The sequence below is a fragment of the Arabidopsis thaliana genome, chromosome 2 (genome assembly GCF_000001735.4).
Source record: "Arabidopsis thaliana chromosome 2, partial sequence".
Lineage (NCBI taxonomy): Eukaryota > Viridiplantae > Streptophyta > Magnoliopsida > Brassicales > Brassicaceae > Arabidopsis > Arabidopsis thaliana.
The window spans coordinates 1,196,007-1,209,290 of NC_003071.7; the positions used below are offsets into that span (position 1 = coordinate 1,196,007).

At 29.9% G+C, this 13,284-nt stretch overlaps 2 protein-coding genes and 2 pseudogenes across 4 annotated transcripts; 1 reads left to right on the plus strand and 3 right to left on the minus strand.

Annotated features, from left to right (window-relative positions):
* The first annotated feature begins 1,833 nt into the window (after positions 1–1,833).
* Positions 1,834–2,279, plus strand: AT2G03913 (Cysteine-rich protein). Its single transcript, NM_001035890.2, has 2 exons — positions 1,834–1,960; positions 2,104–2,279. Exons 1-2 carry the CDS (start codon positions 1,879–1,881, stop codon positions 2,241–2,243), a joined length of 222 nt encoding a protein of 73 aa, NP_001030967.1. The 5' UTR covers positions 1,834–1,878; the 3' UTR covers positions 2,244–2,279.
* A 1,025-nt stretch (positions 2,280–3,304) lies between these two features.
* Positions 3,305–4,426, minus strand: AT2G03915 (annotated as a pseudogene; the record flags this gene model as incomplete). The annotated part of the gene is made up of 1 exon: positions 3,305–4,426.
* An 885-nt stretch (positions 4,427–5,311) lies between these two features.
* On the minus strand, positions 5,312–7,681 carry AT2G03920 (annotated as a pseudogene; the record flags this gene model as incomplete). The annotated part of the gene is made up of 1 exon: positions 5,312–7,681.
* Positions 7,682–8,913: 1,232 nt separating this feature from the next.
* AT2G03930 (hypothetical protein (DUF239)) lies at positions 8,914–10,243 on the minus strand (the record flags this gene model as incomplete). The annotated part of the gene is made up of 4 exons (NM_201685.1): positions 8,914–9,054; positions 9,268–9,321; positions 9,403–9,573; positions 10,115–10,243. The coding sequence occupies 4 exons, from the start codon at positions 10,241–10,243 to the stop codon at positions 8,914–8,916; spliced, it is 495 nt and encodes a 164-aa protein (NP_973414.1).
* Between the last annotated feature and the right edge of the window lie 3,041 nt (positions 10,244–13,284).

Sequence of the window (13,284 nt, forward strand, 5' to 3'; positions counted from 1 at the left end):
TAGGACGTGCGAGTGAAACACACACATAACGAGAGAATAAAGAAGAATAGAAGAAGAGAGAAAATAATGATGATATGATATTTTTTCCCAAGTGAATGTTAGATTAATTTCATAAAATTAACTAACTAAATCATCTAATAGTTTTTAATAAAACATAGATTTTTTTCTGTTTATAACATGATTTAAATTTTTGAAATCTGATACAAATTATTAAAATAGTAAATAATATTGGTCTAAAACACACCAATAAAATAGTATAAAATAAAACTAAATAGTATAGAACGAACAGAACAGTCGACAAACAAATGATGGAGCTAAACCGATCTGATCTAAAAAAACTATACCCCATGAGATACAACATTGGCAACCCAAGCAACCAAAGTAAACCGCAGTGGTGACGTTGACGATAGCGGTGATAGTGTTAACGGTAGCGGTTGTGGTGATGACGACAATGGTACTAGTGGCACTAATAGTGACGTTGATGGTGGTGATTGTGTCGATACAATTGTTGCAGTGACAATGATAAATGATCGAGTTAAACCGATCTGATCCAAACAATTATACCCTATGAAATACAACATTGGCAACCCAAACAAGTGAGATAACCGTAGTAGTGACGTTAACGGTAGCGGTGGTGGTGTGGTGACAGTAGCGGTGATAGTGGTGGCACTAACAATGACGTTGACAGTGGTGGTTGTGGTGATACGGTTGTGGCAGTGACAATAATAAATAATCATGGTGACTTCGTGTTATATGCGATAATGAAAGATAGTTATAATAAGAATTTTATATAATTTTTGTTTTATTAAGATAGAATAGAAGGAGAAAAAGACAAAGACTTAAAAAAAATTAAAAAATAAATAAAAGAACTATGTATCCTGTAACATGGACAAATATGACAATATTATAGATTGTACATAGAATATTGTAGTGGTATGATTAGAATAGCTGTTACTTAATTAAAGTTTTTTTTTGGTTATACACTCAAATTTCCCTTTTTTTTTTTGAGAGTTTGATTTTCAAAATTGCTATTACACATAATGTACATATACATCCACATTTTTGGACTATATACGAACTTGATTGACCCATATAAAATTTAGTATTTCTGTACATTGGAAAATAATTAATATTAGTGTATAGGTTACCAAAGTTTAAAAATAATAATCTTAAACATTCAGAAAGTACAGTTGCTAATTTGCTATCTTTCCAAGACTTCTCTAGCCTTTTCTCAAAAACTGCACTTTGCCCATTATACTATTTTAATTTTCGTGGACCCAATTTAGAAAAGCCCAATTGTTTTTGATCCATCCCTTGAGTGAGGACCTGTTAATCTGTTACATTGACAGAATTGCCATTGATCTAGTGATCGTAGACACAATTCTCACATTAGTTTTTTGCATGTAATTTGATATTTTAAATGATATTAATTATGAGATTCTTTCCACCTAACGAAAATTCCTCTTTGTCAAGCGGATTTTCCATTTTTGTCATCTTTCGTCAAAATTAGCAACAACATTACTTAATTGGTTATCAAAAAATCTTTGACTGTATATTTCCATGATTTGGTACCCGAAAATATAGAATTATGCCAATATATAACTATCTTGTTAATATTTTTGTACCACGAAATAATGTTAATTATCAGCAAATATGGACAATTCTTTTATGGAAAACAAATAAGTAACTAGGTGTTTTTCCTTTTTTTTAGTCGGCAATAACTAGGTTTAAAATTGAGACTCTTCTTGGCAAATATTTATATATATAAAGATTTCAGTAAAGATTAGAGAAGTATAAACTTCTTCCTCTTCTTGTTTTCTACTTGAAAGAAGAGACTCTTTCAATTCACTTTTTACAAGAGAGAATTAACAGAAAAAAATGAGATTCACTTCTATGATTTTTGTTCTTGTAGTGATACTGATAAACTCATTGTTTAACTTTAACGTTTTGGCTTCATCCGGTATGTTTTTATTGTCCAATTATTATTTTTTGTCATGTATAGTAACTATTGAATATTTTAAAACATGTTGTAATGTTTATGTGTGCGTATCTGTTACACTTTTTGTTTTTGTTTTTTTAACACTAGTTGTTAATATGTTGCAGTGATCGAAACAACAAAAAATGATGTGTGCTCTACTCCATGTACACGGAGGTATGGAACTTATGAATGTTGGCATGACTGCTTGCACGAGAGGTATAACGATGGAGGCTGTGTTGATGGACGATGTTGTTGCAAAAAGTGATAGAAATCAATGAATGGTCTCGTTTGAACGGTGGAATTTTGTTTCTTTAACATCAGATTTATGTATGCTTTTCAATGAAATAAAACTTATTTTTTGAACAACTAGAAATAAAACTAAATTTATTATATTATTGCTTCTATGACTTTAGTTACTTGTCTCCACATTTGTTTTCAAAAAAAAAAATAGTATTAAGTTTGCGCGATGCAAATACAGGAATACAGAAAAGTTTGCGCGATGTTATTCTCACTTTGTTAATTATGTTCAATGTTTATAGGATTAGTTATCGATCCCCTTTGGTTTCCTTTGTGTACTTAAATACTTCCAAGTCATGAGAAGGAATTAGACTTTAAAGTAAAAACCAAGATTTTCTGAATAATAGCGAAGATTGTGTATGTGTCCGAAAGATCATCAATTCTTATAGTAAGTGGTTATGGTCAGTAATATATTCAGTGACACCGATATGTAATTTGTCAAAAATCTTTAGATTATACAGATAAAGACCACTATGTAGACTTGTGAATGAAGTAAACATTATAGATATTGGCAGTTGCTTTGTTTTGATTTGTATATATTTTAATTAATATTGTATATTTAGATTATTTCTTAAAAAGTCTTTAATTTTGCCAATTGTTGCCTTACAAGGATCTATTTTAATAACCATAACATATGGATTACCAAAATCTACAGAAATATTAGGAAATAATTCTGTTTAAATTATATAGTTACTAACTTTACAATCTTCGTGATTTGCAGAGGTATTGTATCATGTTAAACGACTCAGAGGAGAAGCTAATGAGTGGATCTTGCAAACATTAAAGAAGGTTAGATACCTAATAAATCCTATATCCTATATTGTATAAGTAAAGACACTGCAAATATAAGATAAGTTATAACCTAAATGTTTCAAAACCGCATACATTTAAACTTTTAAACATAATCTAAAAGGCAAACGATTTTAAATCTTACATGCTTAAACATATGACCAACAATATCTAAAGCATAGTTCAAAGGGAAAAGTACTTATGGTTTCTCATAATTCAAGTTATAAAACAGACTTTAAAAATTAGACTCCACAGTCTCCATAAAAATATCATCATCTTCATCATCTGATCCAGCAAAGTTACGCCTACAAAACATCAACAAAAAATATACCAAGTTAATATATATTACATATGGAATAAACTACATTAGAGATAAGGAGGGAAACTTACAGATAGTTGTTCTTGTCTATTCCTCGGAAATTTGGATCAACATGAACCTTTGAACAACCATATACGCTTATCAAACACGGATTTCCTGATTAACAAATATAAGGTTTGGTAAATTATAAATCCAATAATGTAGCACAAATATGTGTAGAACAATTAGAGAACTAAGAATGTAACCTTAAAACTGTGAAATTTTCCAAAAACGAAGAATAATCATCACAGGCTCCATCTTAAAGTTAACATCACTTATTTTTTTGTACCATTTTCTTTCAAACTCTTCACAAGCACTTCCTACAGCAACACACTTCATGTACTGGTGCCTATAATATGAAGTGAACTATTTAAAATATTTCAAAAGACCTATATATTTCACATAATGTATTATATTTGTAAAAACATACAGAGTATCCTGAATTGTGAAAGTAAGGTATCTAAATGCAAAATCACTTTTCCAATCTCTTGCAACCCAAAGAATTTTTCCGATGGGAGATACTGATTCAATGACTCCCATTGCATCTGTAAAATGATAATAACACAATTCATGTTTCTATTTTTAATTATATAAGTTCACATTCTCTATTCTATAATCCGGAAAATAAATACTAAAATACTCACCAACAACAAATTTGTTTTCAGCAGTAGATGTATGCTTGATCCGATAGAAATCAACACAATCAATGAACTGACATCTTGTCTTAGGCGCAACATGTTTCATTGTAGTCTTTCGTGTAAACTTAATTTGGAACACATGAGTAGAGAATCTTTCTTGTGTATTAGCTACGACCACTTCAAAGTTTGAGAGTAGATACCATTTACCTTCTCTTAGTGTGGAAATCAACACTTCTTTGTTTGCATGTAGAGGAGAAAATGCATCAATTCGGTGTCCCTGAGATCATGTTTTAAAATTTAATCAAAACTTACTTCAATGTATTTATTGAATATTAGAAACATGATAATAAGTATAAAAATATGAAATTTAATCATCAAGTTTCATACCTTCTCATCAACCAAAATCATGGTAGTTCTTCTCCGAAGTAATTAAAAGGTCAATTCCACAACCTCAATAGCTTAACAATCACATACCATTTTGTCTTTCTCGGATGCAAATCTGAAAAATATGTAGCCGTTGACATTTCAGGAAAACTCTTCTTCCTCTCTGATTGTTTATTTTCTTGTGAGGAATATGAATGGGATAAGAATGACAATATTGATATTTCCAATATTACTTAACGTTACTGATTTTTGAAAATATATAATTAAATTTAAATTTAAGTTCAGAGCATAAAAAATAAATGATTACGGTTTTGAAATCAGACTTTCGTCTTTTGATGTTTTCAAGTTCACTGGCATTGGGTTGTGGTTTTCAAATCAGCTTTCAAACTTATATTTTCGATATATCACATCCAACCTTTACAAAATTATGATATATATATATATAACTTGCAAATATGATTCATATTTAAAAACAATTGTTGATTCGTACTGTTGATGTCATCACTTTTTAATCCCGTATTAAGAATATAGACTAAAGTCAGGAAACTTATTTAGGTATGCAAACTTTGTTTATACTAAGTCTAAAGTCACAATAAATTTAAACTGGATTCAAATAATTTGCCAAGGAAGTCATATTAAGAAACCAAGTAAATTATTCTAAAATGAAGCTTTATTTTAATCTTGGAAACAAATTATCAAGTACTCGAAATGCTCTAACAAAAAAGTAAACCAACGAAGTTCAAACTCTTAAATAAAAACAGAAACATCATTCCTAGTAAAGTAAACCAAACTTTGAAATGAAGTAGATTATTTTGGTGGAAAATCATCTTCCACGCTATTCCCACTATCTTTGACACTATCATTTCAATGCTCTGAATGCATAACTTTTTAGATGAAGATGACTGACTCTCACGAAGATCGTCTACTTCGTCCTTACGCTTGGATGACGGAGTCATGGAATGAGTTTCCAAAGAGTCGACCCTTTCACTACTATTACTTAATGGCATGGTATCCTAACAAAATATTTTCATATTAATCTACATAAAAACAATCACGAACTGTATAATAGAAATTATAAAATTCCAATAAAATATTACCTGTTCAACTGACACAATAGTCTGAAGATCATCATGCAAGTCAGAATCATGAATGGTGTCACTTTGTAACGGCTCAAGACCAACCCAAGCGTATGCCACTTTGTATGTGTCATTACCATCATTGATGTTGTCTTTCTCAATTGACACGACAAACTGGAATGTTTTTCCAACCAAATTCACTAAAGGTTGTGGTAGAATAGTAGGATCCTTGATCTGCTTTGATAAATTAGGTGGTTAAGCAGACGTTGAATACAAGTTAGATATAACAACATATAATACTTTTAATCAAACTATAGAAAACGTTGGATGCAAGTTACCTCATCATACTCTCCATTAAGAAGATCATAAGCAGAGAAAGAGACAATCTGCTTTGCATCAGATTCAAAGAGCATTAATTTAGTTAAGCCACTTGAATTTATGACATCAACAATGAGCTTGTACCTAAATAACAATTACATTAGGTCTTGTTAAAAAAAATTCTCTACATAGCGTTAACTAATTATCAATAAGTAAACACACCTTGGGATTGCTTTGTTTGTAGTCTCCTTACATGTACCACACTAGAAAAGTGATTTCCTTGCCTTATTAAGAACCTCATTTTCTACCTTTGGAACTAAATAGGCAGTGTTCTTGCACTTGGAACAGATGAAGTAATACCACGAAAAGTCTTTGTCAATGTTAAAAATAGTGCACATTATTTTGAACTTCCCAACCTAAAAGACAAATTAATGAAATCAATTTGCATACAAAGGTATATTGAAACCAAAAATACAAAACAGTGTGATTTAAAACCTCATTTGACTGGATAAGGTCTCTAATAGTACAGATTGACAGATTGTTGTACATTTCAGCCTTGTTTTCAGCATGTTTTATATGCTTAGGAACATGTACTTGCAGTGTCAAAGACAATCCATCTTGTGGTAAACTACAAATATTCAAGCGCAGATAAAAACGTTGATAGATTAGAGATTCATTCATATAATATATATGGTTAAAAGTCTCATGACTTACTCGACAACAAACTCTTGAACTTGAGGATGATCCGGATCGATTTCCAACAATGACTTATCAAATGCACTGGAAACAGATCTATTACCTGTAAACACATATTAGTTGTTAATCTATATTCCATAAGTGAAAACGGTTTACCAATATACATTACCTTTAAACGAATTGATCTGCAAACACCTTTTAGTCCATAATGGATATTCCATAATTTGAAACGGGATTATAACAGTGTGTTACCTTTGAATTCATTGATCTTTGCGAAACGAAGCAAACATATAACCTTCTTAGTCCCGCTGTTTTCGCAAGCAGCAATTAGTGTTTCAGCAAATCTCCCCTACAAAGTACAGGTCAGCCTCACATCTCTACAATAAGTTCATGAATATATAAGAATAAAAAATGTGAAGACATAAAGTAGAAATGGTAATCTTAACCTCGTATCCCTCAATTCGAATTCAAGTTTTTTGGTAGTCTTGTTATTGACATCATGAGTTATCAGCTCGCCAATGTTCACAACTTGACCAGGTATGTCTATACAAAGAATAGAACATGGTCAGATATTCATAATAGTTAAAGGGACTATAAACATATGAATATTTCGTAATTGAAAGCAAGTAGATTTTGATTTCTTACCAACCAAAATATTCTCATTCAAACCGGTTTCATTGATCACATCATTAAAATCGACCAAATCCAAGTAAATGTCATCGGAAACAGAAGCACAAGGATTGACAACAGAGTTGTACATAAGAGACATACGATAAGGATGTTTTGTAGCTCTGAATTTTCTCATTGCCTTAGTCATGGTAAAATTCTCAATAACAATCCATCGTCCAGCAACAATGTCTCTTTGAAACTTTATAGCTTGTGCCTTCTTAAGTGTTGCATGAATTAGAGTACCCTGAAAGGAAAAACAATTAGTGAAAAAAAACAATCATATCAAGAGTACATACAAAAAGTTAATATGACAACTTAAACTCACATAAGTATCTCCCAAAATCATCTCAACTGTCTCGCCTGAATATTGTGTGTACTGTTTCCAAGTATGAACAATCTTCACTTGAATCCTCCAGGTTGTCTTGAATGGCTTGATAGCATTGAGGCTGGTGAAAGGAGAGGCAGCGTTTAGAGCCATTGTTAGCAAGTTAAGGTTTGCTCTACACGAAATGGTTTAATAGTTTTGGATGAGAGAAGCATTTCTTGCTCGACATGTATTTATAGTGTTTATTAGTAGCTCGATAATCGGCTATTAAAAAGCATATTCCGAATAAATGATTTAGAGAATAAGGTTAGTTAGATATAGATAATAGAATCTAAATTGATTAATGCAATCATATATTGCCGAGTTTAATATTTGTGAATAATGTGTTCATCACGTTAATAATATGTGAAATATTATGTTTCCAAATGCAGAATATTATTGGAATATTTGACATATTTTGTAGTTAGAGAATATTGAAGTTAGTAAGTTAGGATATGATTCGAGATTATGTAAAATGTTAGTATCTTTAAGCAAGGAAAGTTGGTAGACGTCAATAAAGTTGTTAATCGAATGTAATGTTAGTTACCATAGTAATAGGGATGTTGATCGATTATCATGTTAGTTACCATATTAGTAAGGATTGTCATTAGTAGATATTGAACATTAATCATATACCATAAACATGTATTAGCTCCGAGTTTTTCTCACAAGGTTTTGTTAAGGATTTAACGTGTATTTATATGGAAGGATTAAAATCAATTGAAATCAATTTGAAATCAAATGACCTGATTTCATAAATTACCCGTAAATTAGCCCAATTTCACTCTAATTTCAATCTAATTTTAATTTTAACCCGACCCGTTTACCAAACGTACTTTTCTTTTAATAGTATAGGGATATTAATTAAATTGAAAATCAGTTAGAGAAAAGAATTAGTGTTTATCAAATTGTTTAAATAGAAGGAATTTTAAATTTAACAAAATAATAAAAAGTTTGTTTTGGTATGGGATTTAGTGTTATGGTTGGAGATAGAAAAACAAATTGGACACCAAATTGTGTTTTGATGTTTCATGGTTGGAAATGCTCGGATGAGAGTTACTATTTGCATTCATGTTTATCTAGACATATGTCACTAACTAGTAGTACTAGTTAAGCCAATTGTTCTATTGCATTTTTGTAAACTAAACTCTATGTGGAATAACTTAAAATCATTGTTAAGATAATTAAAGACAAGAGACTAAACTCAACCGAGTAAATTTAAATTTGCAAAACAAAACTACCGCTCCAATCATATTTTAAAATATGAAAATATGATGATATTTACATTCCCTTAATTTCGTATAATGATATGAACTTCAATGTAATTTAAATAAAATGGTATTACTTTATATTCCTTCTATTTTATGAAATTTGATGTTTTGGATTTTAATTTTGGTCAATAGATATTGATATTTTAGGTTAATATTATTATTATCTTCGTTAGTGATCAATAGAGAGAGGAGAGAATTAGAAGTTATATTATTAAACTAAAAATAAAAAAAATATAAAAGTTATTTTTCTTAATTTGTGTGGAAAACTCAAAACATCATTCTTTTAGGAAATCACACTAATGAACTTAAAAAAAAACTTTGAAATCTCAGATTAATGATAATGATTATTATTATTTGTGATTTTTAATATAAAATAGATGAGATAAAATTGATAATCAAACATTTTCTAAAACATATTTAGTTACTTACAGTCCAAAAGATGAATAGTCTTGGTTTACTGTCTTGATACAAATTTGGTAAAACCTAAAATAAAAGAAAATATATTGTAAATGTATTAGTCATTATATATACTGAAAAAATAACACATAGAAATTTTGAGCATACCTGCCAACCAGCTTCAATGCTGTTGAGATTGTTTTTGTTGTAGCTTCCAGATGTAATCCAAATTAGCGATAAGCTGAACTCATCTCTGCTTTCTACGGTTGGATCCCACACACTTATTGTAGCATTTGCTCCGTACATTTTGGTTGAGGTTATCGTACTTCCGACCGCATGCTGTTATTTTCCAAGTCATATCATCAATAATTCTTAAAACAAACGATAATTGTTGTTTAATAATGTTTATGATGTTTCTGAAATGATTAATACTATTTCGTTTTTCATTCTTTATTAATATGTAATTTAAACCGAAAATACAATGATTCTTAGAAAACAAAAATACAATGCTATTTAGGAAAATTGTTAATAGAAAAAGGGGCTAAGGCCCACAAACATTTTTAGGAAAGATCCATTAATATTTTTTTTAAAACAAGGCCCTACAACATGTTAGTACTATTTATTAAGAAGAGACCAAAAATCATTTCCTAAGGCCCGTATAGTTCTATTAAAAAAATCTTACTTCTTCATACATAACAATTTGGTAAAAGTAAAAAAAAAAATTGTATATGAAAATCGATTCCTTGGTTAAAAAAATTAAGATATAAAATTATAATAATGAAAATATGAGTTAATTTACTAACTATTAAGTGATATTCATTTTTTTTTAGATATAATTTGTTGTCATTGAAAATTTAACTATGTATGTATAAGATAATACCTCATGTGGAGAATCTCCTATTAGAGAAGCAAAAGATTCATCGGTAGAATTAATTCTTTCGTACTTCCAAATAGGTACAGTTATTTTGGACACTCCCAAATGCTCACATGAGCTTCCCTTGTTTCCCATTTGCTTTTATGTTTTATTTGGATAGAATTTGGAATTTTCGATGGTTGTTTCTGTATAAATAATTTGAAAAGAATTATTATTTGTCAAAAAATATTATTGAAATTTTAAAATAAAACGATATTCAATATATAAGATACACAAAATGATAAAAAAAAAGTTAATTAAAAAAATAACCTGAATTTTGTGGTTTTTTAAAAGCTCGTGTTCAAATGCTGGCTGTTTATATATATCTACACATTCGACACTTTCTTTATCTGAAGTCTAAAAAAAAACATATATTAGCATAACTATTTAAACTCACAAACGATAGAATATAACTATTTAAGCTCACAAACTTATTTCACTGGTTAAACTTCGTTTTCATAGCTTTTCGTCCACATTAATAAATAAACTTGTGCATGAAAAAAGTGAAGATAATTATGAGTATAAGCATATTTAGTAATTAAAAATGTTCCAACAAGAAATGGGAAAAAGGTTGAAAGAATGGGGAAAATATGGTCCAAACAAAGAGGAGGAAACGATTGTGACAAAGCTGAAAGAGAGAAAACAATCAATATTCCTTTAAAAAAACACCTGATGAGTAGTATATCATTTTGCAGAAATAAAGGCTTCGAATGGAAGATGCGGTTTAAGCAGAGCAGATCAAGCGGTTCAACCAGATCAAGCAGAACAAAAGCAGATCAAGCAGATCTAGCGGTACAAGTGCAGATCAAGCGGGTCAAACACTTTAAGATATTTGTTGAATGGTAACACAAATAAAATATTGCAGAGCAGATATTTATATAATAAAATATATTAAATTTTTTGAAATAGTTTTTTTAATTAAGCATTAAATTAATTTTATGAATCCAAAATACTTTATTTTGAATCTTATATTGTAAATTTAAATAAAATAATTTATACATACTATAATAAAATATTAAATAAAACTTGTAATAACTTACCTTATTTCATTTTATTGTTATTATAGCAATGTTATTTAGTGTTTACATACGAATTGATAACATGATGTAAATTATTTTTTAATATTTATTAATAAAATATTTGATAGTTAAAAGAGTGTTGCATAATAATAAAAATGGTGAAAAGAAAATAATAAATGAAAAGGTATTCCAAAAAATGATATAAAAAACTTTAGATATAATTAATTTGAATTTTGATAAAAAAATAAAAATTTAACTTGAATTAAATATAATATAATAATTATGATTAATAAAGATCAAGATGGACTGTTAGGTTTTCGTGGCAGATCATTTTTTCTCTTGAACTGCTTATATTTGCTCTTGCATGTTTCCAAAAACAGTTCAAATATTATTTTCATTTTTATAAAAATAATTCACTCTAATGCCTTTTTCTCAATGCCCTTTTGCAACTCTACCATTTTTTTTCCCATTTTCATTTCTATCCTTTCTAATACTTTTCTCTCCAAATTACCCTTAATGAGCTACCCACAGACCTAATTCATTTCTTCACTCTCTCTCTTCTTCCTCCATCGGAAATTGTGAATGCCGTTGAATCCCATGCCGTCGGAAATAATGAGTTTACTCGCCGTGAAAACCCATCTTCGCCGTCGTAAGTAGAGCTATGTGTCGCCGTCGAATCTCTTGCGTTTCCCAGGTTTGATTTTATAATGTTAGCTTAAATCTTCGTTTTCGAATTGGTTTATTCGATTTTTGTTGTTGATTCTGTGAACTCGTTATTTGAATCCTGATTCAATCGACAGTTTGACATTTGCTTCAGCTTCGAATTTGAATTTTGTTTGAGATTTGATGATTGAATTTGTTTCTAAAATCCTTGTACATTCGTTATATTGTTCTAAAATCCTTTTGAATTCGTTATACTGTTTCGTGATAGATTTGCTTATGTGAATTCGTTATACTATTTCGTAATAGATTTTGGTTCTGATTTAGTGTTTACCGTCGGATCTATCGATATCTCTGGGGATTGTTTGCGTCGTAGAGAAATGATCTGAATCCTTCAGCGAAGAACAGGTTTATCGGAGAGGAAATTCGTCGGCGATTTTGGGGTTTCTCAGAAAGAAAATTCGTCGGCGATTTTGAGTAAAATCGGAGAGGAAATTCGTTGGCGATTTTGAGTGAAATCGGAGAGGGAATTCGTCGGCGATTTTGAGTGAAATCAGAGAGGAAATTCGCCGGCGATTTTGAGTGAAATCGGAGAGGAAAATCAGAGAGGAAAACGAAGAAGTTTGTGGCAAAACGAAGAAGTTTGTGAAACCAACGTGAAACCTAATCATTCAGAGGGTAAGACAGTCATTTGGCATATTAGAAGGGGTAGTTTTAAAAATGGCCTTTAGGAAAGGGCACTTTTACAAAAGGTTATTAGAATAAGGGCAGTTTTGCAAATCTCCCTTTTTATAATCATGATACACTTTTACTGTATCAAAATTGTTGAATGGGTAACTAAAAGTGGTACGTCCCACCTTGCAGTTGCTCCGCCATTAGCCCGCAGTTCCATTCAAAGCCAAAAAGCAACGACCTCTGAAAGAATTTAAAAATATGGATTTCAAGAATACTTATAGTCATAAAATATATGAGTTGAGAGACCATTATATTTAAAACAAATATCAAATATGGGTTTCAAGAATAGACTTGTATGTTAAATAATTCGAAAACCTATTTTCAAAAGTATCTTTAATAAGTATTTCTTTACTGAAAACAAAATATAACTGCTAAAAAAATACGTTAAAAAAAATAATGTTGAATAAAAATAGTTCTATTTGAAAGGACCTGTTAGACTATTTTTGTGGATCCAATAGGCTAGACTCGGTTGACGAGAAAATGCTGAGTTATTTTAAATATAAGATATATATGTCGTTATGTTCTAGAACCTAACATCTAATAATATGGTTGTATCGCTAGAAAATGGAGACGTTAATGTCACAGTGTATGTGTTAGAAAGAAAGATGACACTTTTCGTTAGTTGAACTCTTTGATGGAAGACCCTAGCTAATCTCATGTTACAGTAAATATTAATATTTCAATATCTCTCTCGAATTTTCTGCGTTAGCAGTCTAACATGTA

Bases quoted from the DNA above. Each gene is read 5' to 3' on its own strand.
- AT2G03913 (NM_001035890.2), top strand. From the start codon at position 1,879: ATGAGATTCACTTCTATGATTTTTGTTCTTGTAGTGATACTGATAAAC. The intron at 1,961-2,103 runs GTATGTTTTTAT...AATATGTTGCAG, and splicing joins TAACGTTTTGGCTTCATCCG to TGATCGAAACAACAAAAAAT.